This window comes from Mesocricetus auratus, unplaced genomic scaffold (genome assembly GCF_017639785.1).
Source record: "Mesocricetus auratus isolate SY011 unplaced genomic scaffold, BCM_Maur_2.0 Super-Scaffold_100006, whole genome shotgun sequence".
Lineage (NCBI taxonomy): Eukaryota > Metazoa > Chordata > Mammalia > Rodentia > Cricetidae > Mesocricetus > Mesocricetus auratus.
The window spans coordinates 82,177,704-82,205,043 of NW_024429190.1; the positions used below are offsets into that span (position 1 = coordinate 82,177,704).

Here is a 27,340-nt window from a genome sequence, read left to right on the forward strand (position 1 = left end):
ATGTGCTGTGTACTTTTAGTCTTGCCTTTACAATCTGGGAAGAAATGTATTCTCTCCCTCCCTCCCTCTGTCCCTCCCTCCCTCCCTCCCTCCCTCCCTTCCTCCCTCCCTCCCTCCCTCCCTCCCTCTGTCCCTCTGTCCCTCCCTCCCTCCCTCCCTGCTTCCCTCTCTGCCTCCCTCCCTCTGTCCCTCTGTCCCTCCCTCCCTCCCTCCCTCCCTCCCTCCCTCCGTCCCTCCCTCCCTCCCTCCGTCCCTCCCTGCTTCCCTCCCTGCCTCCCTCCCTCCTTCCCTGCCTCCCTCCCTCCCTCCAGGCAGGATCTCACTGTATAGTACTGACTGGCCAGGAACTATAGACCAGACTGGCCTGGTATCACAGAGATTTGCCTGTCTCTGCCTTCCTAGTGTTGGGGTTAAAGGTGTGTGCAAGCACACCCAATTTGATTCCTATTTCTTCTAGTCTTAGAGGCACTTTTCCCTCCAACAGTGAAATTTAAGAAGACTTCTGGGGCTAGAGAGATGGTGGTTAGTTAGTATTGCTCAAAACTGTTTCAGAGTTTGATTCCCAGTGTCTACGTCTGGTGGTTCACAACTGTGTATTATAACTTTGACTCTAGGGGATTATGATACTCCTTCTGCCTCTGCGGGCACCTGCATACATAAGGGGCACGCTTGCGTGTGTTCACTTGTACATGCATGCACACACATGAAAATGAAAGCAAATTCAAAGTCATCTGGGTCAAAATGTTACTTAACTAGTTGAGAGCTTTCTAAAGGAAAAATTTTCATACACAATAAACACAGGGGAGTTAATAAAACTTCAAGGTCCTTTCCCCAAGTTTCTGTGAAATTCTGAGTATACAGAGCTGTCGTAAAGATGTAGTTAAGGAGATGGGTAACACATCTGCTTCATATTCCCACAGTACACACATTTATTCTTATAAACTGTGTCCAGTAGCTCTGGGAAATTAAGTCGTGCACACAGGAAACTGTTGCGTTGATGTCCTCAGTAATAGGTAACCCATAGGATATTTTTATAGGAAAGGATTGGGCCTTTGGGTCTGAAACATTTTTATCTTTTTCGCTTTAGGCTGGAAATGAGGTAGGCTCTGTAGAAGTTCTGAGAGGAGATGGAGTGTCTGAAAAGTCCCTGATGAAAATGCCTGCCACTCATTTGGCTCTCTGCCTAGCAACCAAGTTGACTAAGATTCCTCCTGCTGAGTGAGATGGAAGCATCCTTGGCTAGTTAATTCTGATGGTTTTTAACTCTCCACTTTCATCTTGTCAGGACTGGTAGACTGGGATGATGGTAGTAGCTGGATTTGTCCCTCCTAAACACATTTGATTATTCTATACTTAAGACTCTCAAAAACTGCTTCATTTTGAAATTCTTCCTGTCCAGGTTTGCTAGCCAACTGGGGATATGCATATGTTGCTTAAAATGACATTAGAGTTGACCTCTTTCAGAAATGTATGTATCTGTGTATACATACCACTGGGCTTTTCTGTGTTGTATACAAGTGTTCCAACAATTTGGAACATTATATATCACACCACAAAAGGCCCTCCTATGCTTTCAGCTGACAAATGGCTTCATATCCATAAACCGTAGGGGCTTGGTTGTAGAACTTGCTAGAGTTCATGTTTGCATAACACTATCTCCTCCTCCTTGTTATTCAAATGATAACCATGGGCAGATTTACACGTATTGTCTGTTTGGAAGAGTGAAACCACACATTTTCATGAGTACGCTCCATTTTTAATTGTGTAATTAAGTTGCTGACATAAGCAAGTATGCAATTTCACATTAAGGTAAGGATCCGTAAAGGCACGCATTTGCATAATTTAATTTTCTGCACAGAAGATATTGAAAATCAATAGCATGATTCATAGCCATACCGTAGCGTGCCATGCTGCTGCCGCTCACTGTTGGAGCTGAGGAGAGGCCGGAGTATTAAAAGTGATTGAATTTGGAATGCTGAGTTTGTAGCTTTACTGTGAACCACAGACTGTTACCATTTGCAAGCCTCTGCTCCTTCAAGAAAATATTAAGTGGCTTTGTATACAGTCTATACATTTTGACTGCTATTCAGATAGTTTTTAAAAATACACTGAGAATCACCTTGTCTTTGATTGAAAGATATTTGAGGTGAGGGCTTTAGATTGTCCTCCTTAGTTTAGACAGGTGCCATCAATACATGATTCCATCCTTCTCTGGGGTTGGGATAAAGACCCACACATAACTGACACAATGGAGAGCAAAAGTAAATGTAGTTTATTTTACTGAGCAGTTCATCTGTTGGAAAGAACGTGGTGTCCAGTGATAGAATGAATGCTTTGCTTCCCTGGTCATTTCCGTATCTCATCCCCAAGGACCTGCCTGTGGGTTCTCAGACTCTTCCCACCCTGCTCTGTTTTCAGTTTCTGGTAGGAAAGCAGTGGTCCTGCAAGTGAGGCAGTGGAGGCAGTTGGCTCACTGTGTGTGTGTGTGTGTGTGTGTGTGTGTGTGTGTGTGTGTGTGTGTACACATCTGTGCATCATATATATGTGTAAATCATCTAGGATATTTGAAAAGTGATTATTTGTGTCTTACTCCAAAACAGTTAAATTTGAATTTCAAAGCACAGAGCCCAGGAACGTGTATGCCATTTATTTGTGATTTCTATTTTTTAAAAAAATCCCTGAATTGGGCGGTGGTGGCACATATCTTTGATCCCAGCACTTGGGAGGCAGAGATAGGTTGTCAGAGGCCAGCCTGGTCTACAGAGTGAGTTCTAGGACAGGCTCCAAAGCTGAAGAGAAACCCTGTCTTGAAAAACAAACAAACAAACAAACCAAACAAGAATTTAATCCTGCATTGATAATCTTGCACAAGGGTCACCATCTGTGGATATGTAAATTGACGATCAGCAGTTAAAGTGACTGTTTAAAGCCATTGTCATGACAGACTTTTTGCACAGGTGACAGAAGTCAGAGCTTTGCGTTCTCATCAGTTCTTGGTAACCTGCCAACTCTACAGGTTGAGGACTAACTTGTAGTTTGGTGCTGGCCAGAGATTAATGCTGTCAAGAGAATTGATCTGTACAGTTGGCCTCCTGGCCTGGCTCCAGGTTTTGCTGTTATTGTAGCTTCTGCTGATCCCGTACTCGATCCTTACCCCACCCCACCCCACCCCACCCCACCCCACCCCACCTCACCCCACCCCACCCCACCTCACCCCACCCCACCCCACCTCACCCTTTGCTTTGGGGACCAGGTCCCAACATCTTTCTTTATGGGCTTATGTCTAACACTTCCATAAGCAAAGAAGCCCAGCTGATACCGTTATGCTTGATTTCATCACAGGGCCTTTCAGGATGCTGGTGTGTGGAGACCCAGTGATTTAAGTTAAAAAAGGGCAAGTGAGTGTTGGGAGGGATGAAGGCTCCTGGGTAGCTGTGAGCCGATAGAATGGGCTGGGGTTGCTACTGAAGCAGTGACTGTGGAGCAAATTCCTATTACGATGGTGCTGAGGGAGAGCACCTCTAAAACAGTTCAGTTTAAATTCGGTAGAGTTTACTGGAGCAGAAGAAAATGAGAAATGTGCTATGAACCCTGGATAAGTTCTGAGAAGCCATCCCCCAGTGAGCTCAGGCATCATTTTAGAGAAAGGAGGGTGAGGCATAGGAGTTAACTGAACGTGGCCCCGAGAATGTACCCCAGGGTAGACCTCTGGTCTAGCTTGCACCAAGTTTAGTCTCCATTGCCTAATAAGCTGGGTTATGTTGAAGTACACACTTGTAATCCCCAAAATGAGGACATGGCATTAAGGACACCAAAAGTGTAAAGCCATCTTGAACTACATGAGACATTGTTTTCCAAGAAACAGAAACTAAAAATTGTGGGTGGCCGCTGAGGCAGCCCACCAATCCGTTGGTCACATCTTTATGCAGTCTGGACAATTAACTTCCTGCAAGTTCTTCTGCATCCAGGAAGAGGTCAGTTAGTCAAAGTAAATCCCCGTATCTTTTGTTCTGTTGGACCTGCAGCTGAGCCAAGCCCTCTGCTTGTAAATAAGTCCTGTTGCCTTCTCAAGTATCCTCCAGGCCTCTTATTTTACAGACAAGGAAACTGAGATAATACTCCAAACCTCCTTAGACTTGACATTTATTGCTCACGTTGTCAAGATGTGCCGTACCCATTGTCCTGGCACAAAGACAAAGGCTTCAGGGCATTGTGCGAAGCAGAGTGAGCGGGGGCATGGTAAACGCTTACGATGCACATTGACTGCCCAGCAGGAGGGAGCCGGAGGCGATGCTGCAGTTGTGACCTTAGTTGAGAACTGTGACTCACTGGTGCTGTGTGTGACTCATCTACGGAGTCGAAGGGTGAGTGGGATGGCGAGTGGACACAGTGTCACTGCGCCTGGCAGTGAGCAGCTACTTATGCTGTTTCACTTTGTCACCCAGGATTAGTGAGCGAATAGAAGTGACAGCGGCAGGTTTCCCTCGACACCTTCAGAGTTTCTTCCCTTCACACTCTGTTCTGTAGGCTCATCTCAGGAGCATCCGTGGTCCAGCCCTGGTTGCAGGTCTTAAGCTAGTTCTTGCAGTTGGGCTGTTTTTGTTTTTTGTTTTTCTTTTTATTGGCCACCACTTTCTCATCAAAGCTAACGCCCTCTCGCCCTCGTTGCCAACGAATCGGAGTAGAAAATGTACTGTACTTTCACATTGCTGTCCTCATCTCAGAGCAAATGGACATTTCTACTAACTATTCTCTCTGCTTCCTGAAAGCAGACTTGGTTTTGTTTGGGTGCATTTGAATGTCAATGTAGGTGGGTGGTGTGTATTGCTTTGGAATCTGTGCTATCTGTCCTTGTATAGGTCTGTGAATTCAGGTGTAGGCTCATTGCTAGAGGCAACTTGCATGGGATGGAGAGGATTCTGGTGCGGTTGGGGGGTGCTCCCATGCAAACTCTCCATAGTGGTAGAGAGTCCGTTCGTTTTTGGTGGGTGGATTGGCTTCCTTTTGAGTTTTCAGAGGTGTGTCACCATTATGCCGCACTTCCATTGGCAGTGTGAGATTGTGTGCTTTGCTGCCCTTGCTACTGAGGGAGACTTAGAAAGGGCGTGGAAGACGGGCATTCATAGAGAGGGGCCCGTGCACATGCTTGCTTTGGGGGACAGAGGCCCCGGTTTCCATGCATTTGTTTGGCTATGAGTTCTGCTATGTTCCAATTGTATCACTGGGGCCTGGTGAGTGTCTCTGCATCTGAAATCACCTCTTCCCACCCCAAACACACACATGTAACAAACACAGAGAAGAACACACGTGCCCAGGAGGCTTTTTACACCCAGAACACAGAGGTAGTTAGAATCCAAAGCACACATTTTTGTTTAAAAGGTGATTGGACCTTAGGCATTTGTACGTTATTTCCTTGCTTGAAGCTTATTTCTTAGAGCTTGGTGTCCACACTTGGTATTTTACAGATTAAATATTATAATATTTATAATAGCAAGCACCTAGTGAAGGTTCGGCTGGGGGTTATACCTGTAATCCCAGCAGAGAGGATCCGGGTAAGCAGGAGCTTGGATGGGAGTTGGAGGCAAACCTAAGGTCACTTGCAGGTTAGCGTGACACTGTCTCAAAACAAAGGAACAACCAAACAGACTGCAACCTAAAATCAAACACAAAAGATCATAGATGTTATTAATGTGAACAGTAAATGTGTTGATGTCTAGCTTTGGACTTTCTTATAGTTTTTTTGTTTTGTTTTGTTTTGTTTTTTCTCTTCTGAGTCAGATGCTTTGTAGCTCAATAGGAGGCAATCTTCCTGCCTCAACTAGGTGTTGGGATTCACAGGTACTAACCTTCACTATTCAGACAGCCCCAGAGGCCTGTGCTTCTGTGACTACCTCTGCTGTGTGCAACTGAACATCTTTCCTGTGCCCTGTGTGTCCCTAAGTGTGACGACTGACTCACTGTGTTCTCCTCTCTTCCAGCATTGACCGAAGGCTATGTGGGGGCCCTGCAGGACAGCAGACAGGGCAGCTCTGTGCAGATCCGCAGGCGCAAGGCGTCCGGAGACCCCTACTGGGCATACTCGGGTGAGTCTGGCTAAGATGTTTAGTGCCCTGGAAGGGTTAAAAAAAAAAAAAGGATTGCACCTGAGCCCTGTTTGTTCAAGCAATTATTCCTTTGTTTAAAGTTGAAACTTTGAAGCCTGCTCTTTCCCTGTTTTCCAAATCCCACCCCACCTATGTTTGTTCGTGAAGTTTTCTTGTTAATGAGTCGTTGTACCAGCTTCTACTTCTTTGAGAGATAGAGTGTTACCTTTAGGATGCTATGGTGACCCTTAATGTCCACTAAGAGATGTAGCTTTACTTCCTTGTTGGTTGCCTTCATTGCTGCTCTGCTGTGTACCAAGCCCAGTTTTACTTTGCATCTTTGATTCGGTGAACTGCGAAAGCATTGTTAATAATTTTAGCGCATATTACATCAGAAATAATCTTCCTGCATGTAGAGACCATTCTGGATGATGCTCCCTTCACCTAACTTAAAAAAAAAATGAACTAGGTGGATTGTTATTTTTAAAAGAGACGTTAACACTCAAAATTTATGGCAAATTAAGGAGGAATACTGGAAGAAGACAGACCACTTTGAAATTACTATGGTACTGAATAATTCAAATTCCTTGTTTGAAAGAGCTTGGAGGCGCTGTATTATTCTTCATAATAAATCTATGTATTATGCAGTGTTGTTGCATATAGAACTACTGCAATTTTCTTCAAAATCAGGGCTTCCTTTTCAATTCTGAGTTTCCACCTGCAAATCTTGTTAAATTTATGTCAGTGTAAAATTTATAGGCCTGATCTTTAATTACCCCTTATCTGTTGGCGGTTTGCATTCTTTTGTCTACTGATAAATCTCCTGCCCCTGCAGGGAGAATGGCCAAATCTGTTTTGTTTTGCTGTGCACAGACAGTGATGGTGAAGTCTTCCATCACACCTCCTTCTTTGTGATTAGAATTATCTAATTAGAGCCTTTTGTCACCATTTTCTGATAAATGAAGGAAATTGGGAGATGGAGACCGGAATTACATACATATAGCTTCTTGCCAAGACATGCAAAGAAAATTTATCATTGTGTACTCTGTGGCTGTGGTATCAGTCATGGAGAAGCGTAAAGTGGCCTGTTATTTACAGTTCATCAATTTAGAATAATAATGCACTTAGGCAGGAAATTGGAAGTTACAGGGCATCCTTGCAAATGGCAGAGAAGAAGCAAAACTTCTCCCATCACTCAGGCGAGGGGCCATGAATGGTGCATCTGGGGGAAATAGGGCCATGATTGACGTCCTTACCTTGGTGGCTCCTGTCATCTCTGTAGGTGTTACAGAGTGTGTGTTTCTGGGTTCGGGTGCTGCTACAGCCGAAGGCTGACAGTTTGAGTTTAGGGATTGCTACATTTATACTTATCTGGAAAGAACTAGATCATAACCATTCTAGACTTTTTCAGAACACAGTCTTTGATACAGCCCTCCCAGCACAGCGTAACAGCAGCTCCAGGTGACGCTGGATATGCTGTGACAAAATTCTTCGTTGAGTACTGGAACTTGAGTCTTCTTAGTTTTCATCTTATAAGGAAATACTTTATTTTTTTTTAAACTGAGCATTTCCAAGTCTTCAGAACCATTCCCCCTTTACAGGCTGCGCAGGAACAGGCAGCCGCTGGGTAATGTTCACAGGCTATAGCTTATTTTAGTGAGTATCCCCTTGCCCCCCAACTCCTCCCCCGAGAGTTTATATAGGCCAGTCCATGAATAACCTTGTGATGGATGTGACTAGTTTGGAAGAGTTTCTCAAGCCACTTGCTAGGGGTAATGAAAATAGGAGGGGAGGAGGAGGAAGGAAATGGGGCCATCAGACTTCCAGATGCTACATACCTGCACATTAAAATGTCTCAGGGGCCCAGTGGTGGTGGTGCATGCCTTTAATCCCAGCACTTGGGAGGCAGAGGCAGGTGGATCTCTGTGAGTTCAAGACCAGCTTGGTCTATGAGCCACAGAGAAACCCTGTCTGGAAAAACAAAAACAAAACAAAAAAGTCTCAGGGGGCTGAGCCTAAGTCTGAACAGGGTATTGTGTATCACATGTACCCAACACGCAAAGGTGATTTATACAGTGTCTTTCACAATAATAGAGTTTGACTGTCACCCGTCTTCTAAGATTGGTTGTGGAATCTTCCACTTGTACACCATGTCAGTACCCCAACATTTCAGAGTTTTTGAGTTGGCATTCCCGTCCTATACAGTCCTCCTCCATTGAAACCATCTTCCCAATGATGTCAGGGGTCCTTATGTGGAGGGTAGTAGTAGTATTGGTTCTCATGTCAAGAGATGCTGCTCAGTACTTGCAGATGGATACAGGAAGAGCAGGAGCAGTGAGATTTGGCGTCTGTTGACTTTCCACACTTCAGACTGGTGCGGATTGTGCAAGTCTCACTCCCAGTATATACCTCGAGGCATAAATGAAGATTAAAATGTGGGCTTGAGGAAAGCAAGGCTCTTTGTGGCGAGGCATTTTTAAATTTAGCAAAGGTAAATTAGGCCACGTCTGAAAGATCAGTCTAATGGACCAGATCTTAACATCATGCCTCTAGCCCTGCAATCCATTTAGTTTCCCCTAAGACATTGCCATTTGTCCTTTGTGGGAGAATGTGGTTGAGTGTTGATGGGTGGGGTAGTGTGGAGATTATGAATTTTGTGCGGTTGCATAGACCTATGTCAAATACTGGTAATACTGAGTCTGATTTTGAAGAGACTTTTAATTGCCTGAGCCTTGGTTTTCCTTTTGGGAAATTGCAATAATAACAGCATTTCCCTCCTAGGATGTTATGCGTGTGACCTGAGATGATGGGTGTCAGCTTGTTTAGCTCAGTTTGCGTCATCGGGTACCTGACTCTACTTGGTATTCTTGACTCTGTTTCTCCTTTACTTGTTGGCGTTTCTGGAATTTTCCTTGGTAGCTGTGCTTCCCAGTAATCACCAGCTAGGACTGAGATGGGCATGGACAAATTTATATGTTTTGTGTTGTTGTCTTTCAAATGAGGTTTATAGAGAGGATCATTGAATTCTTAGGTGGAGAAGCTGCAGGCTTCAGCCTAGGTTTGCACTTGGGAATTCATTGGAACACGACCATACTCATTACTTTGTGTATTGTCTGTGGTACTTCACTACAGCTTCTCAGCTAAAAATTAAAATATATACATACATATTATAATTAGTCATGCATATATAGAGAGAGCGTTATTATTGTGTAAGGGTTTGATGTGTGTGTGCACATGCTCACATGTATGTGTGGTGGTCATAGCACAGCCTTTCCATTGAATCCAGGATTGTCAGGTTTATACAGCAATTGTTTGACCCACTGAGCCTTCTCGCCAACCCCAAAGCTAAGCATTTATGACAGACCTTTTGATGGAAAACGGAGGATAGTGCTCTCCAGCCCTTCACAGAGAACATTCTTTAGGGCCTGCTCCCATTCACATAGCTTGGATTCTGCACAGAGCCTGTTCTCTGTCTAACCCTGATACCCAGGGGTGGTGGTGGTGGTGGTGGTGGTGGTGGTGGTGGTGGTGGTGGTGGTGGTGGTGGTGGTGGTGGTGGTGGTGGTGGTGGTGGTGGTGGTGGTGGTGGTGGTGGTGAAGAAGAAGAAGAAGAAGAAGAAGAAGAAGAAGAAGAAGAAGAAGAAGAAGAAGAAGAAGAAGAAGAAGAAGAAGAAGAAGAAGAAGAAGAAGAAAGAAGAAGAAGAAGAAGAAGAAGGAAGAAGAAGAGAAGAGGAGGAGGAGGAGGAGAAGAAGAAGAAGGAAGAAGAAGAAGAAGAAGAAGAAGAAGAAGAAGAAGAAGAAGAAGAAGAAGAAGAAGGAAGAGGAAGAGGAAGAGGAAGAAGATGATGATAGCTATGGTTTCCTTGTGGTCCTCTTTGCCTGCAAATACTTCAGTGAGTCTTCAGGGTGGCGTTTGCATTTACCTTTTTAAGAAAATGGCTTGGAAGAGACAAGATGCGTGAGGTGGTTATGTTTCAGGTTGGGTCAAAGAAACATTCTCTGGTTTCCATCACTTGGTGTTTTGTGGAGTGCAGTTTGCAAACAGTACTGACATCTTCATTCCTGTGCTATCCTACACAGTTACTCCAGTCACCGCACAGAGACTTTGAGTTTTGAGCCGGCGCTATTGTTCTTATAATGGGTTCACTACTTCATCAGTAGAATGAGGACATTTCAGTTTTCACCCTACAGTGGACATAGTTATTTGATTTCTACTAATTCATTTGGTATACTACAGATCTTTATATTTGGTGTGTAAGCTGTCCTTTGACAGGCTTATCAAACATTGAGAACATCAACATACATACAGGATTGTTGGTGGAGGAGCCTGCCTGTTGCTCTCTGGTTGTAGTCATCCAGAGATAGGATTCCCCCTCTAGCTATTATTTGAGTTACTATGGCAAAGGGTCACGATATCTATATCCAAGTGGAAACTCCATCCATCAGAAGTGAAAATGGATATTGGATGCTAGGGTTATCTGTGAGGAGGAGCAGTGTCATTTCAAGATGGCTTTTGTTTCTGGATTTCTTATTCCTTACAGGGAACTTCATGAAGAATTATACCAGAAGAAAAAAATGTAGTCCTCTCAAGGATCTCATGAGAAATATTAAAACAATTTGTCTACTGTAGTTTTAACCTGCTAAGAAATAGAATTTTTTTCTGTAACTTCAGGTAATGATAGTTCATGAATTTTGGAGTTTGCCCAGAACTTCTGTAATTTTTATATGAAAAATTCCATATGTTGGTTAGGTCATGGTCGCTGGAAAGAGAAATAAGAGACAAACCTGAATCAAGTCCAAGTGGAACTATGAAGTGTCTTTATAAATCTATGCTTATTTGTTCCTCCCTTTCAGGCACTGGAAGGAAAGCAGGATTTGTGTTCTTTGACTTTGGACTTCCTGCATCTCTGATAGTTTGTTCTGTGTATAAAGTAATCAGTTTTGGGGTGGGAGTGGTGTTGTCTTCAGAAGAATCCCAAATCAAAACTTGGAATTGCCATAGTGAAAAGGCTACCTTAAATGCCCTTCCCTGATAATGAGTTTCATGACTACTTTATATGCCATCCTAGAGTCTTCATCCAGTGACTGATGGAAGCAGAGGTAGACACCCACAACTAAACCCTGAACTGAACCCCTGGAACCCAGTTGCAAAGAGGGAGGAGTGATGAGCAAAGAGGTCAAGACCAGGCTAGTGAAACCCACAGAGACAGATGACCTGGACAAGGGGGAGCTCTTGGACCCCAGGCTGATGGCTGAGAGGACAGCATGGGACTGATCCAGACCCCCTAAATTTGGGTGTTAGTAAAGAGGCCTTGGCAATCTAAGGGGCCTTGGGTAGTAGATCAGTATTTATCCCTGGCATACTTTGGGACTTTGGGAGCCCATTACACATGGAGGGATGCTCTCTCAGCTGGGACACATGGGGGGCGGGGCTAGGCCCTGCTCTAGATGAAATGACAGACTCTGGAGATCCCTCATGGAGGGCCTCACCCTCCCTGAGGAGTGGGGATTGGGTGGAGGCTTGGGGAGGTTGGTGGGGGCCTGGGGAGGGAGAGCAAGCTGGGATTGACATGTGAAAGGAGCCTGTTTCAAATTCAAATAAAAAATATAAAAAAAAAACAAATACACAAACATGCAGTTGCTAAAATTCTCTGTGGGAAGTAGTGTTGTTGGGCAAGTTGAAGGTCAGACAGGGTTATTCTAACAGGCATTGCTTCTGCCTTTTTTGTCAGATGATAGCTAAGTCTTTTTTTCAACTGCCTTTAAAATGGAGATGAAGGAGACATCTCAGTGTCCACATGAATTTTGGGTGTTTTCATTGGACTGGAAGACCTATTCCCATGGCTCTCCGTTACACCCTTCTCCTCAAATACATGTCTCTGTATGTGGCTCATTTCCCCCGTTAAGTATGCAGGGTTTGAGGACAAGGATTCTAGCTTTTAGCTTTTCTGCCATGCACTGAGTGCTTCATTTGAGTTTGCAGATTCAGTGCCTCTTTGTGAGACAAGGTCTCATCATGTAGTCCAAGCTAGCTTTGAATTTGCAGGGCTTTGGCTTCCTGGGTCCTGGGATTATAGGCATGTGTCTCAAGGTCAGGCTTCAGTGACCAGTTTTTAGCTGGACAAATGGATGGGCAGATAAATGAGAGGCTCTGCTCCAGAGCCTGTGCCTGGGTGCTCACTAATGGGCTCTGATATTCAGATAAAAGAGTGGGTGATTTACAAAAGACTTTGCAGTTGGAGCCCTTTAAGTAATGAGCTCCCCTGTGAACTGAGGATATAATTAACTTCTTTAAAATTACATTTCCATGCCTATTTTTAAGAGTGTCTGTACAGGGTAAATCAAAATACACATGCCTACAGAAGGCTGCTTTTGTCATTGGAAGAATGGAAGGCGCTGTAGAAAGCAGAGGTTTAGTGTTAATATTGCTATATTATTTACTGCTCTCCTGAGGCCTCCTACAGAGTCTCCTTAGGGAGTCATTTCCCTAGACTTGGGTATTTGCAGCAGGTAACTCCTGATTGGCTGTAACTTGCCTGAGTTGGGCAGGGATGTAATCAGCCTTGGGCACCCAGGTCAGAGGCTACCTTTGTTTTGTTCCTCAGCTTTGATCCCCCTTTCCCATAGCACTTAATCTCCTCCTTTTTATTGATAGTGAACCTCTACACACCCCTATTAGTCTGGTTCTAGTCTTTGAGTCAGTTTTTTTCTGCTCCATTTTGAACTGCTTACTGTGTGCCAGATGCTGGCCTGTCATGACAGACCCCAGAGAGTGTTCTTACACTGAAAGTGTGGAGAAGAAGCAGCATTAATCTTGAGGAGGTTTACCATCGAGGCTTCCAGAAGTAACAGGAGAGAACATAGAGGAGTCCATTACTGTTGGAAGATGAATTGTCTAGGATGATGCCAGGGTGACTCAAGATGGCATCACATTTAATTTCAAATGAGTAAATGTGGAGGAGAGTGATGGATTGGCTATAATGATTTTATAAACTTGAACTTAATCCTACCAAGTGTGTCATGGTGGTTTTGTTTCATATTTTTTTCTTGTGTTACTTAGACTTTTACTTCATTGAGTAGAAACTGTTGTCAATCTTTTTCTTACTGTGTTCTTAGCTAAATGTTTTAGGATAGGAGGGGCCTCAGGGTAGGAAGGAACTTGGAGGCTAGACTGTGTCTTCTTATGGATTTGGTGTTTTGTTTTTTTAAATCTTTGGCTACAAGACAGATAGGGTGAGCCAGAACCCTCATGGTCCAACATTCACTGGCTTTCTATTTAAAAGCAAATTTAGTGCCAGACAGATGCTTGGGGTTTTCAGACAGTTGGCCAAATTTGGCTTTTCCTCTTTGTTTGTTTAAAAGAAGTTTTCTCAACTCACATTTTTCTGTCTTGTTTTCCTTTTGAGTTCTTTTGTCTTAAAAAACAGAAAACAAAAAACAAACCTTTATTCTAATGTTTTTTTGGCATCTGCTCTCCAGAGGGGGCTCCATAGAGTTTATAAAGTTGATGGCCAACAGTATCAGAAGAGGACATGACTGCATGTGCGAGGGGATCTGTGACCTGTAAACAAGCTTACTGTGGGAGATGAAGGGCTTGTCCATTGCTACCTTGGTGTCAAGTGATATCAGTGATGAAATTTCATTTGTTTACAGTTGAGCATTTGAAAATGGGTATGTACAGGTCCAGATTTGAGTTTTAAATCCATTCTGGAGTCAGCAGTTGTGATGGAGCATTTTGGTGGAATTTGGTGAATGCCTCTAGATTATAAAATATTAAAATATTCTTTTGTTTAGTGTGTGTGTGTGTGTGTGTGTGTGTGTAGGTCATAGGACAACTTTGTGGTTTCTGTGGATACAGTTTACATGGCCAGGCTTGGCAGCAAGCACTGAGCCATCTCAGTTGAACACTATTACTGTTGATCTTCGATCAGCACAGCTGAGTTTAGGAATCCACCTTTGAACACTAGTTGATGCTGTGTTAAGACAGTCTAAATGACCTTCAGAAGAATTTTATACTGAATCGCTTATGTAGTAGCCACCAGCATGAAGTAAGATGAACCACAGCATGGATTAATGTAGTATAGATAATGTGGTCCCATTATGAATAGGCTGAGGAATGTGCACATTCCTGTTTAGAAATGAAGGAGATTGTCTCCTTATGCAAATATTTTGAAAACATTGTATATTACAGAAATAGAGTGCTTCAATTTCTCATGCCAATATGCCCATATTTTAAAATATGATTGTATTTTAAAATAGATTGCTGAATTGTATTAAATTCATGCAGTTGTGCTAGTTACAATTTTGAGGGTGCAAAGTAAGTTGGGAGAACCCTAGTAATGAATGAAGCCATAAAGAAGCAACAGAGTTTTAGTCTCTTTAACTTTCTGTATCCAAATTTTTTAGGTGAAACATTTTATAATGTGCTGATATGAACTGTGCAGAAATTAATGAACTGATATTGACTTGGCTTGAAAATGAACATCAAGATTTATTGAGCAAAGCAGTAAATATTGACCAGGGCAGAGCTAAGGTCAATATTTACTTTGACATAACATAAATCCTTAACATTCATTAGTCCATAAATTTTGTGGGTCAGCACAAGGCACAGGGTCATATGGAAGTATATACTTTTCATCTCTGTGATGGATCAAAGTCAAACATCTTTTCTCCTAGTTATAAATTTGAAAGGATGATATTCTGGCCTTTGAAACTGACTCCTTGAAGAGCAGGGTGGGAGCTGTGGGTTAATGAGAAGATTTGATCTATCACTCAAAAGAAATTCTGTCTACCCCAGTGCATGCTTGATAACCACACAGCAGGGCTTCATGTGTGCTTCACATAAAGGCTACAGGTCATCTTTCACACCTAACAATACAGACTCATTTATTATATATGACTTAGCTCATAACCCTACTGTCTGATGATAGAAAACAAAGAAACTTCCTGTCCTTCCCTCTGGACACTGTGATGGGATGGTTTAGAGCTTTTCACTGACAGCATCTTGTTGGCTTATGTCATCCTAAGTGCTACTTGATTGGCCTTTCTCTTATTGAGGTTATTAGTCTGAATTGGACTTCCATTTCTTATCATGTTGTCATTTTTCCTGCTGAGGTGGTCTTGATAGCAACATCAAATAAAGTATTGGAACTTTCAGGATTGTCTGTGCCTGGCTGAACTAAACAGCTGCTGTATGCCTCAAAGCTAAATTTTGTCCAAAAAACAGAGTTACATGGTTAAGAAAAATCTTAAGCTTTGTGTCTCATACCTGTTGGAGATTGACTACAGTCACGCACCTTCTTTCTCATGCTTCATGTTGTTAGAACATGCCAGCCATCTGTTTCATTCATGAAACCTCATTTCATCTAAAATCTGGGGTAGGCTATGAAATATAGCAGTAGTATCTACATAATATAGAATATTGTCTTAATTACTATCTTTAAATCAGCCTATGTAACAGCTGACATTTTTATATGTATATGATTTTTCTCTGCTCATCTGCAACACCTCTTAGTATTCTCTTGCTGCCCCACCTCTTTTAGACCAGGTTGGCCTTGAACTCATGATGATTCATGAACACTGGAATTACAGGCATATGCCACCATGGCTAGCTTTAACTCTTGCTGGCTTTGTAGTTTTTGTTTTTAAATCCATTAGTGTACTGGGTGGGGGGAGGAAGGCAGGGAGAGAGAGAGAGAGAGAGAGAGAGAGAGAGAGAGAGAGAGAGAGAGAGAGATTAATTAAAGGCAGCTTACTAGACTAGAGTTGGTTCTGTTTCCCTTGTGCCTTCCTGGCATTGAGCTCAATGCCCAGGCTTGGCGGCAGGCACTTTCACATGTTGTCCCACCCCTCCAATCCAATCCTGCCTCCTTGAATGATTGTAGCAATCCTCCTTTTTCACTAATGCCCGAGTATAAAGTAATGTCTTCAGTGGACGTAACTTTGATGTTTTTTTTTTTTTTTTGTTATCCAAGAAATGACCAATTCTTAATCTAATAATATCGTTCCTCTTTGAGTGGTTTTTAGTCAGGGAGAAATTTAGGGATTGGTACAAATAGGTCTTTCACGCCTCACATGCTTGAGTATTTTTATAACAAGAAGAGATCTGTCTGGCCCCAGAGTCTTGAGCAAGCGTGTATCTTAGAATGTTGATGCCACCATTTCCTGGTTTCATTCCTGTCTGGCAGGACTGCCAGTTTTCTGTTTGAGCATGTTAAGCTTCCTGTTAAAGTACATTGAAGAGTTTATAAACATTGAGCCAATTTAAAGAAAAATTATCCAAACAGAACAAAGTTATCTAAACAGTAGTTAAACTACTATTCTAACATGGCACAGTCAATTTCCTTCTGAAGGCAATATTGCTGTCACAGAGAATTTGAAAAAGCCAGCTAGCTGCCAAACAGCCAAAGTCACACAGATGCCTGGAGCTGGGCTAAAAGTCAGGGAAACATGTAGAGCCAGATTCAGAACCCATGGCTCAATGGCTCTCATTCAGCCACATAAATAGCTCAACAACTTATGATTCACACTGGGTCCCGTCCCCCGGATTACCTCTCTACACTATCCTGGAGCTTCTTCATGTTTAGGGATCTTCTCAGGCTCCTTCAGTCTACTCCAGTCCTCTGCCAGCCACTGTGAATCTTCAGTGTGTGTGTGTGTGTGTGTGTGTGTGTGTGTGTGTGTGTGTGTGTGTGTGTGTGTAGAGGTATGCTCCCAAGCATAGCATGTGTGCGTGTGTGTATACGTGGAGGCTAGCGGACAATCTCGGGTGCTGTTGCTTGTGAGCTCTACCTTTTTCTCTGCTGGTACAGGCTTCTCATTGACCTGCCTGTCTGGTGAGCTGGGCCCTTCCTTCTTCCACCTCCACACATTTTTGTGCTGGTGTTGGGGGAATGAATGAACTCCGTAAGTGGTTTTACTGACTGAGTCTTTGCTAAATTTCAAAGAGCCCTGGAGTTTGGCTTGTGCTTTCAGATGTCATTGTGTTCCTGTCGCACTGTTTCACTTGATCTCACCCTCTTCCACTGTGTGGGGAAGCCAGCAGATCCAAATTCCCTGAGTCCATCTGTTCACATTCTTCGCTTGAAGGTTCTAAAATCTGCATGAAACTCGTGCTCCCGAAGGCATCATTTAGAATCTCTGCTCTGGTGCCCGCTGGCCCATTTTCATCCCGCAGGCTCCTCTTCTCTCTCCTTGCGTTCCCTGGGTCCTAATATTAAGACAATATTCTTCCTTTTAGCAGTGCCAGCAGTGTTGTCAGTATTGATTGGCCATTGGGAAATTTCAGCATGAAAACAAAATGTGAATTTCTACCAGCCTTTTTGACAAGTATTGGCAAAGATGAACCAGGACATTTTGGAGGGTGTTGTGGAATATTATTTTAACTAGACAAAGATGTATTCCATTTGTTTATGCTGCGGAATATTATTTTAACTGTGTAAAGGTGTGTTACATTTGTTTATGTAAGGATGTGTGTTTAATTATTTAAAGGTGTGTTGCATTTGTTTCATCTTGCCTGCCTAAGGCACCTGATTGGTCTAATAAAGATTTGATGGCCAATAGGTAGGCAGCAGAAAGGGTAGGTGGGGCTGACAGGGAGAGAAGGAAGATGAGAGGAAAGAAGAGAAGGACACGCCCAGGACAAGCAGCCAGGCAGCCACCTGCCAGTAGTGAAATTAAGATAACACAGAAAGAAAGAAAAGTAAAAAGCCCCAAAGCGAAAGGTAGATAAAGAGCTGCCAGAAATGAGCTTCGGCTAGGCTGAGCACTCATAACTAATAAGAAGTCTCTGGTCATGATTTGGGAGCTGATTGATGGCCCAAAAGAAAGAGGAAACTTGATCCGGGGCAGGATCTGCTTCTGCAACTTTCTGGGACAATGGGAAGTATTTTCTTCTCACTGTTGTTAAGTAGCTGATGGTCTCTTTGGATAAGTGATTTTAACACATTCTGAAGGGCTTGTGGCTTTTAGTTCTTATCCCACTTCCTAATGAGCCGTCTTGTGACATCTTGTCTGTGAATGATTGCCCTTCCTCTCACCATTCACTCTGGTGTGAAAAGGAAGTTTCTGTACAGAGGCCCATTGGACTTCTCACATGCTGTGGAGGAACGAGCTGGTCAGGTCTGTGTCCTGTGGGCATTGTGGTACCCTGCAGCTGCCAGTATCACTGAGGTTCCCTAGTCTCCAGATCCCACAGAACTATTTCCAGCAGCATGTTTAAGTGTTTGAAATGACGAATTAGGATGCTTTAGCTTTTGAAAAGACCAGGGATGCATGGCTTGACAGTAAGGGTGGTTCATTATATCTGCAGCACAGACCACCTTTGGGCAGCCTCTCTGCTGCCTTGAATGCATGGTGTGTATTCCCCATACTTTGTCACCTTCTGAATGACTTGATCCTTAGAGTCATCACTTCCTTAAGGTTTTGATATGGCTTCAGGAGTTGCAGAGATTCAATGGCAGAGTTATACAGGGTAGAGGGAAGAATAGAAAGCGTCACTTACTTGTATCTCGTGTGTGTGTGTGTGTGTGTGTGTGTGTACATACATTGGAGGCCAGCAGTCACGCGGGGTGCCTTCCTCTATCAATCTCCATCATGTTTTTTGAGTCTACTTCTCTCAGTTGAACGTGGAGCTCACCTATTAAGTAGACTGGCTGCCGGAAAGCCCCATGATTCTTCTGGCAGGATTACAGGCACTCACCGCCGTGCAGGGATCTCTATGTGAGTGCTGGAGGTCCAGCTCGGGTCCTCAGGCTTGCCCGGCAAGCACTTTACCAGACCGAGCTGCCCTCCCAGCCTCATGTCTTCTTTTTCTGAGCAGATGTCATAAACAGAGGTCAGGTGTCCTCTACTTCTCTTTACCTTACTTCCTGGAGTTAGAATTTCTCTGAATCTCGAAGTTACTGATTTGGCTATGCTGGCTTGCCCACTGGCTCCAGGATATGGCCCGTCTTGTCCTGTTCAGCACGATTCCCTCAATGGTAGGGGACTGCTGCTGTTGCGAGAGTCTAGTGAGTGGCATGACATTCAGTGCCTTTTGAAACTTGGGCAGCACAAGTGGCAAGCCAGGTATGTTGGCCATCATAGAAGTCTATTGTGACATCGTAAGGGCATGATCACAGTCTGATCATGGTGATGCATCTACCTCTTCTGTCACCTGGGGTGATGAGAGATGGCTGTCCTGCAGCAGAGAGCTAGGGAGATTGCTTTTATTATTATTGTTTTACTTCAAGGTCCCTGATGACTCTTCCATGTGTCATCTCTTTAATCTAGGGGGCTGTTATAAGATAATATCCACATTAGTATCACTGACCGTGAAGGACCCTGAAGAATAAGCTGGCTATGTTGCAGCACCAATGAGAAGAATTATAGCTCCCTAGTTGCACATCCTTAGCAGGGAATAGCAGCTTCTTGGGATCACCTTTAGGAGAGGGAGTGGAAAGGAAAGACCTTAGAATGGTGATTGACAGACTAGCATCATCCAGCTGTTTGTCAAGTGTGAGCATCTTAATATTTGATGAATTACATAAATACAAGAGCAGCCGCAGGAAGCTCCTGGAGGACATTCCCACCTCTATACCAATCAGCAACAGCCTCGATGTAGTAGTGGGTTTGCCCATGTTCCAAATGCTTGGAGCCATGTGAACAGAGTGATGTTTGTAGCCCTCATATATTCCAGTATAGGGCACCAACACAAAGTAGCTGGCAGGCTGTATACGGTCCTGAGCAATTACCACCACACTCCACCCCGAGGCCTGAGTGCCTTCCTTTTGGACCTTGACTAGCTATGGTGAAGGTCATGTTATTTATTATACATGCCCTGGCTTCCTCCATAGCAAGGAATTGTTTCTTTCCTTTCTCAGCCCTCAGCCCTCTTGTACAAGTTTGACTTTAAAGATAGAATTTATATGGTCCCTGTCTTGTGGAGCTCTGACAACATTTTCTTCTTTTCTCTTTGGAAAAGAAAATCTTAATACCTGTGGCAGCCACTGGCATTGTAGGTGAAACATACTGAAACACAGGTGTTTATCCTGACCTCCACTGTAGACCCCTAGGCGTGCTGGTGGGACTCTTGAAAGAGTGTAGGATCGTCCAGGTCCACTCAGGAGTATGAATTTTCTCCAATTGGATTGCTAGTGTTTTGGTAGTTTTTTTCACTTTGGTTCAAATAGTGTGTTGACTTGTTCAAACCCCCCCCCCCCCCAGTGTCCTGAATATTAGGTCAGCCCCAGAGGCTGTTGATGGTGAAGGCCGTGGGAACTCTACATCTCTCCAAAGAGACCTTAACCTTATGTTAGTGTTTCCCCTCCTGCCTCAGGCTCTTAGTCCCATAATTATTCAAAAAGGAAAAAGAAAGTTAGTGTTGCTAAGGAGAGATTTCAAGTTCGCTCTCTGAGATTTATGTGTCCAGCTTTGTAGTATCTTTGATGAAAGTACGGTCTGCTTTACGAAAAGGAAGCTAGTTTCCTGCCAGACCCATTGTTTGGCACCATTATTACATAGGAATGTTTCCTGAGTAAAAATATTATTGAAGTAATTGTTGATTATTAATCCACGTGCTGTGGAACGCAGAAGCTGCAAAACTGAATTTTTTTCTTTTTGTTTTAAATTCCCATGGCTGGGGTCTGGCATGTAACAGGCAAACACTCACTACTGAGCTGCACGTCCAACACTCTTTGACTTTTGATTTCGGACACAACTCCCTTTTGCAATCTTCCTGCCTCTGAGGCCGAGTAGCTGAGATTAAAGGCTGTTACCACTGGAACGGGCTTTCCTCAGTTTGAAAACTCAGTTTTTTTTTTCAGTGTAATGAATGCTGTGTCATGGTCTTTATCTCCTGTTTTCTTCATGAGTATGATGCTATTCTTACATTAAATTATTTAAACTTGTTCCTCATGTAGAAATTCAGTAATACGTTCTCATTTAAGGAATTTACTTAAAGTTAGTGTCAAATAAGCTCTGCCCTTTGTTGATTATGTTGTGTTTTATATGAAGAACATTTAAAGAATTTTCTCTATTAATTGGCTAGCAGTTAGGTCATTTTAGTAAGCTAGGCAAAGCTCTTATATGAATGATGGGAAACATACACCCTGTCTGTTCACAAAGGCAAGTGCACTGCCCAACTTGTAAGTTGGAAGTTACAGGGAGTTATGTGATGGATTTTGAACGCGTTAAAGATGAGAGAGTTATGCATTGGGAGGACAGGAAATATAATAATAGGAAATGCATTCTTTGATTTTTATATTTTGTCTGTAAAAGAGTGGTCATATGTAGATATACATTTATTAGAATTCCTGTTTATGGTCATTAAATTTGATGGAGACAGTTACTAATTTAAAAATCTAAGAATCTTTACATTTATCACAACCAGCCATAGATTTATCTCTCTACAACTTACAGTTGTGATGTATGTCTTTTGAAAGGCGTTGTTTTGATGAAGGTATTAATTTCAGACCCGGTGAGGCTGTTACAGCTATTTTAACTGGGTTCCTTATGGAGCTGAGCTGTTCTTGTGGATTGTGACCAAAGGGAACTTTCAGTCTTTTAACAGTGAACTTCCCGAGTCCCCTAACCTGCTCTGATGCAGCAGTGGGAACAACAGTCCCCAAGTACCTCCAAGGAGTTTCCCTCTTTTTCCCCTCATAGGAAGTGGAACACCAGTTAGTTTCCATGGTAAAAAAAAAGCATGCTTCAGGACTAAGCATGTGCATCCTTAGTAGAAATGGCGACTTGGAAGTTTATGGGAGAGCAATGGTTCCTGTGAGAGTAGGGGATGGCTGCATTTCATGCCGAATTCACAAATACCTGCGTTCTCACACATGAATGCAGATGAAGGAAAGAAACCTTTGAAGAGTGCAGCTTGTGATAACAAGCATGTGGACCCTGAATGGCCGGGTTGTGGCCATGTAGGTTCCATGTAGGCCCACAGGAAGAATATCTTCAGAGAGGTGATTTTTAAGAGTGAAAAAGATGAACTTAGGCGTAAGGAAGAGGAAAAGAAATGTGGAAACGAGGGTCTCTCATTGCTCTTTGGTGCCTTCCGAGTATGAAAAACCAAGCAGCCTCAAATGGACAAGCAGAAGTGTTTCCAGATGTCTCCACCTGTCCTCTGGGGACACAGACAAAATTATCCTTAGTTGAGAACCGTCACTCTTAGGTCGTGTCTGAAATAATAATAGGGCCAGAAAGATGGCTCACTGGGCAAAGGGCCTGCTAATATAAGCTTGAGGACCCGAGGCTGGATACCCCAGGCCAGGACTTAAAGTACAAGGGTGTATTACCATGCATGCGTGTCTGTAACCCCCCTGCTGAAGACACGTGAGGATCTCTGGACATTGGCTAGCTGTGGTAGCTCAGTCAGTTCCCTCAGGATCAGTGAAAGATCCTGTCTCAGAAGACAAGAGGAAAACAGTTGAGAAAGGCCCTTAAAGTCTGCCTCACACAAACTTGAAGATGCACACAGAAATAACAATAGTTAATAACAATGTAGAATGTGATAGATTAAGTGGCATGTTGACTGTGAAATTTACCAGACACATTCTTACTGTATTTAAAACTAAAAGGATATTCTTTATTCTCTGATGGGGATGTCTTCTGTACATATGTTTCTCTCATTGGTTGATGAATAAAGCATTCTGACTAATGAGGCAGGAAGATGGGCGGGTCTAGGAGATGAGGAGGATTCTGGGAGGTGTAGGCAGAGTCAGTTGACATGCAGGATGCCAGAGGAGTAAAAGGTCCAGCTGCAGTAACATAACACCACATGGAAATACTTAGATTAATAGAATTGGGTTAATAATTAAGACAGAGCTAGTCAAGAAGAAGCCTAAGCCAACAGCAAACAGTTTCATGATTAGTTTAGCGTCTGCATGCTCATTTGGGGCTGATGTGGTTGAGGGACCGGCTGGCAGGAAAGAGTGCTCGTAACAATTCTCAGTTGTGTGTGTTTCTGAATGTACACATTAGTGTGGGTACCCAGAGAGGTCAGAAGATAGTGTGAGATCTCCTGGAACTGGAATCACAGACAGCTGGTGAATGAAACTAGGTTCTCATTAAGAGCAGCCACATCCCTCCAGCCCCTGACATGGCATGTGTATAGGGTGATTCTTTTAGTTTCTTATTGTTGTTGGGCAGACATTAAGGGGTTTGAACCAATTGCTATAGTAAATACAGAAAACTGTATTTTAGTTCTTGTTAGTTTGTGCTTTGTTAAGCCCTGAAAATTGGGAATGATGTTGATTGTAGTCACACTACAAATGAGAGTGTCTCAATTAGCAGGTGCATGTGGGACCCAGTCTCCAGGATCCTTTGTCTCAGGTGAGAATTTCAGAATGAGTGATTGGGATTTCCTGGTTTACCCAAGCAGGATGGTTGTCAACAAACCTGTACTTCGTATGTGTTTATGTAAGGAATCTAAGGTGTGCCCTGGCTTGATCAGAGCAGTTGACACATTTGTAAACTTAATTTCCTGAACATGTTAGACTGAAGGCGACGCAGACACCAGTTACTGCATGCATGTGCATATAATTATTTTCTTAGCTGCATAAAATATTTCTCCTCCCCACATTTAATTTTGAAACAGCTTTGTGAAGGATTTTCAATGAATGATGACTTGAGACTGAAACTCAAAAAAAAAAGACATTGGATTTATTTGGGTGATTTTTATCTAGCCTTTAAACTCAGTAATTCTTATACTTCTTTATGAATTCCCAATTATTTTGTTATTGTGTCTTGAATGCATGCATATCTGTGTATCATGTGGCCATGGTGGCCAGAAGAGGACATTGGATCACCTGGAACTGGCGTTACAGATGGTTGTGAGCAGTCATGTGGGTGTGGGTAATCAATTATGGGTCACCCAGCACAGTGTCTAGTGCTCTTAACTACTGAGTCACCTCTCCAACCCTGTGAATTCTGTCTTAACGCACTTAAAAATGAACTGCTTAAGTTTGGTGGGTGGAGAGAATGAAAGGTGCCCCTCACTATTCTTTTGATTATGTAGACGTGACCTTCCCCACAACATTTCCATTCCCCTTGTTCTTCCATGGTCTCCTCTCTTGTTCCCAGGGTTTTTGTTTTGTTTTATTTTATGTGTGTGTGCACGTGTGCGCGTGTGCGCACGCGACTGTGCGGGCGCGTGTGGTGTGTGCGTGTGTATGTGGTATATGTGTAGTGTGTCTGTGATGTTTTTGGTGTATGTATGTGGTGTGTGTGCATATGTGTGGTGTATGTAGGTGGTGTGTGCGTGCTGGCTGAAGTTGGCAGGAAGAGAGGCTTGGCTTCAATGGGAAGGACTTGAACTCTGTTTCTGCTACACTGAATAGTTGCCCTCCCCCAGCAGCACAAAGAGATAACAAGATGCATGATGACTAAGGAAGCTTTGACAGTTTCCGAAAACGAAGCTTTTAGTTCCCATAATGTTGAGTGGAGGTCAGAGCGTGTGCCAAGCCTTTTGCTGTCTGGCTTGCGTTCGCCCTGGCTCCTTGGCAGACAGGAGTAAGGAGCTGCAGGAGCTTGAGATCTTTCTCCCCCTTTCCCTTAATTTTATCTTAAAAACAAATAAATGAGAGCTCTTAGGGAATTTAAAGTAAGTTTTCGTTTTATAGACCTTTGAGTTTCATTTAACTCACAGGAGCCAATCATGTCACACCTATGTGATGGCTCACAGTTCAAGATAACTTGCATGCCACCAGCTTATTACTTGTGCCTTTGGGACCTTGGTATGTTGCTTTGTTTATAGTTTAATTGCCATGGAGACCAGATATAATACCGGTACCTCCAAAGACTTAATGATGCCTGTGTAGTTCCTTTTTTCCATATCAGTTTTATGTGTTTTAGTGAATGTCCTGCCTTTGAGGTAATGTTAGACATTATAAAAATATCCCTCTTCCCTGTCCTCCCCCCCCTGAAGTCACAGTGGTTTTGAGTGACATTAGTAGGTATGGAAGCCTTGATGGTTTCAGAGTCCACTTGTGTTCCCTCTGAGGAATTTCCACAGTTCCCACCACAAAGTAATGGAGGACTTGAGTGGAATGTTGTAGGGATGCTTTGGGTTAGATACCTGTGGCCAAAGTGAGAGACTTTGGAACTCAGGGTCGTTAGTGTGTAAATCATTGTCACTCCTCCCATTACATCTTCCAGAAGAATGCTGTCTGGCTGTCCTAGGAGCAGCAGGTGGCTACTTGGTATTGGTTAAACACCAAGGGCCAATGAGTTAAGCATCCTGCCCAGTCCTTACTTACTGCTGTGTCCTCCCACCTATAAAAGCCCGGCCCATGACATGCTGAATGCCTAGGATCTACTACAAGTCTTCTTGTCCATGTCTTTCTGTCCATCCATGGCTTAGAGACTGACTGCTATGTTTCAGCCAATGTCAACCAGACACATCACAGCAATAATGTGGCATTCACAGAAATTTTTACAATTTAAATTACACGTGGAGGGGGAGTCTTTGGGAGTAGTTTATTCTTTCCACCGGGTGGGTCCATGACATGGAACTCACACCATCAGGCTTAGCAAGCATCTTCACCCACTGAGCCGTTTTGCTGACTTTCAAGAAAGAGTTTATGTTTTTTAAGTGAGTTTGTCTAGGCAAAGAAAGTGTAAATGTGTTTGACGACTGAGAAATTACCCAAATGGGAGAATGTGAGAACTTCATCATAGACTGGCCAGTGTCCCTGGGGTGGGGCCTGATGGTATGGATTCTAACTCTGCCTTTTTTTTTTTTTTCTGGCATCTGAAGCTTGAGCTTTTAGATGAAAGATGTAAGAATTGGTCTTGGAGCTGTTGTGTAAGAGTCCCAATAGTTTAGTAAGGCAGTAATTACCTGCAGCCCATGCATGCTCATGCTGGCCACCTAGGGTAGATTGGGCTCTTAAGGCCATTGCCGTTGTTTTCTCTTTGTAAGTGTAGCTGTGTCTTGATTACTCTCTTGTGCAATTTCAAAGGTAAAGTCATTGTTTGATAATTAGGGAGTGTTAGAATTAGGGCACAGGTACCTCGGAAGGATGCTTGTTGGGTGCTGTCTGCTTCAGTCACGACCTGTGAGTAGTGTAGGTTACTAAATACTAAGAAGAATGAGTGCCTGGGTGTGGCTCACTCCCTTAATCTGACCCAGGACCTTTGTAGGCTTGCTCCTAGCTCCCTGTGGGAGGAATCCTGTCCTGTACACTTAGACTTTGCCACAGCCTTGCTTCAATTTCTTTCCTTAGCACAAAAGACTCTTCTCAAGTGTTCTGCAGCTGAATCTTTCTCCACATTTTAAACTTCGGACAACGCCAGAGTGTCTGTTAGGATCCTCCTTTTCTTTAAGTAGTGAAGAAAGTTGTTCTTTGCCTAAATGCTGATAGACTGTGAATATCAATTCCTTCTCCAGTTTGAATGAATGATGAAATGCCTGTATAGCTTTCCTTGTGCGTTATTTGGTTCTGAATTGTAGCTGACTATTGACTGGTAGGGCTATGCTTGCTTTGCATGGTTGTTAGTGAAATTCTTATGGGCCACGATTAGGCCCATAGTCTTCAGATTCCCTCTCTCTCTCTCTCTCTCTCTCTCTCTCTCTCTCTCTCTCTCTCTCTCTCTCTCTCTCTCTCTCTCTCTCTCTCTCTCTCTCTCTCTCTCTCTCTCTCTCTCTCTCTCTCTTTCTCTCTCTCTCTCTCTCTCACACACACACACACAAGGCTTATATAAATATTTGAAGCATTTTATTGAATCAAGTATATCTATAGAATGCTAGAAATACCAATTCTTCTAGTCAATAAGTAATAAAATGTTTATTTGGCTGTTTTATTTTCTAAAGGTCTATCCAGTCCAGTCCCAGGACTCTATAGTGATAGAGATGTTCCATTCTTGCTGGCTAACACTGTTGCTGCTGGCCACCTGTGACCATTGAACATTTGAAATATGGCAAGTTTGGCCAAGGAAATGAATTTAATTTGATTAAAATTAAATTTAAGGACCACATGTGGCTAGTGGCTCATGTGTCTCTCAATGCAGGCAGAGAAATTAGCTGTTTCAATCTTGATCTTTCCCCTTTCTTTCTAGCAGCCTTTATTAAGGGTCTATGAGGTGGCAATATATTTTTTTTTAAGACACTGGAGATATCAAGTAGCATTGGCTTCTTCCAGGATTGGGGAGGCAATGACAGTCCTGCAGAGGGACTGACAAGATCCCAGTGCTCATTAAGGCTGGGCAGTAAATGTGATGAGCTAGGGCAATCAGACAACTGGGAGATACAGAAGAGAGACATTTAATGCCAG

The 27,340-nt window shown here is 43.2% G+C and overlaps 1 protein-coding gene across 4 annotated transcripts in view; it reads left to right on the forward strand.

Annotated features, from left to right (window-relative positions):
* Positions 1–27,340, forward strand: part of Ptprg (protein tyrosine phosphatase receptor type G) — a 664,886-nt gene that overhangs the window by 165,743 nt on the left and 471,803 nt on the right. For all 4 annotated transcript variants that reach the window (XM_021230841.2, XM_005076387.3, XM_021230842.2 and 1 more), the window contains exon 2: positions 5,979–6,083. In XM_021230841.2, the coding sequence (XP_021086500.1) occupies positions 5,979–6,083 (105 nt within the window). The remainder of the gene's footprint in view (positions 1–5,978; positions 6,084–27,340) is intronic.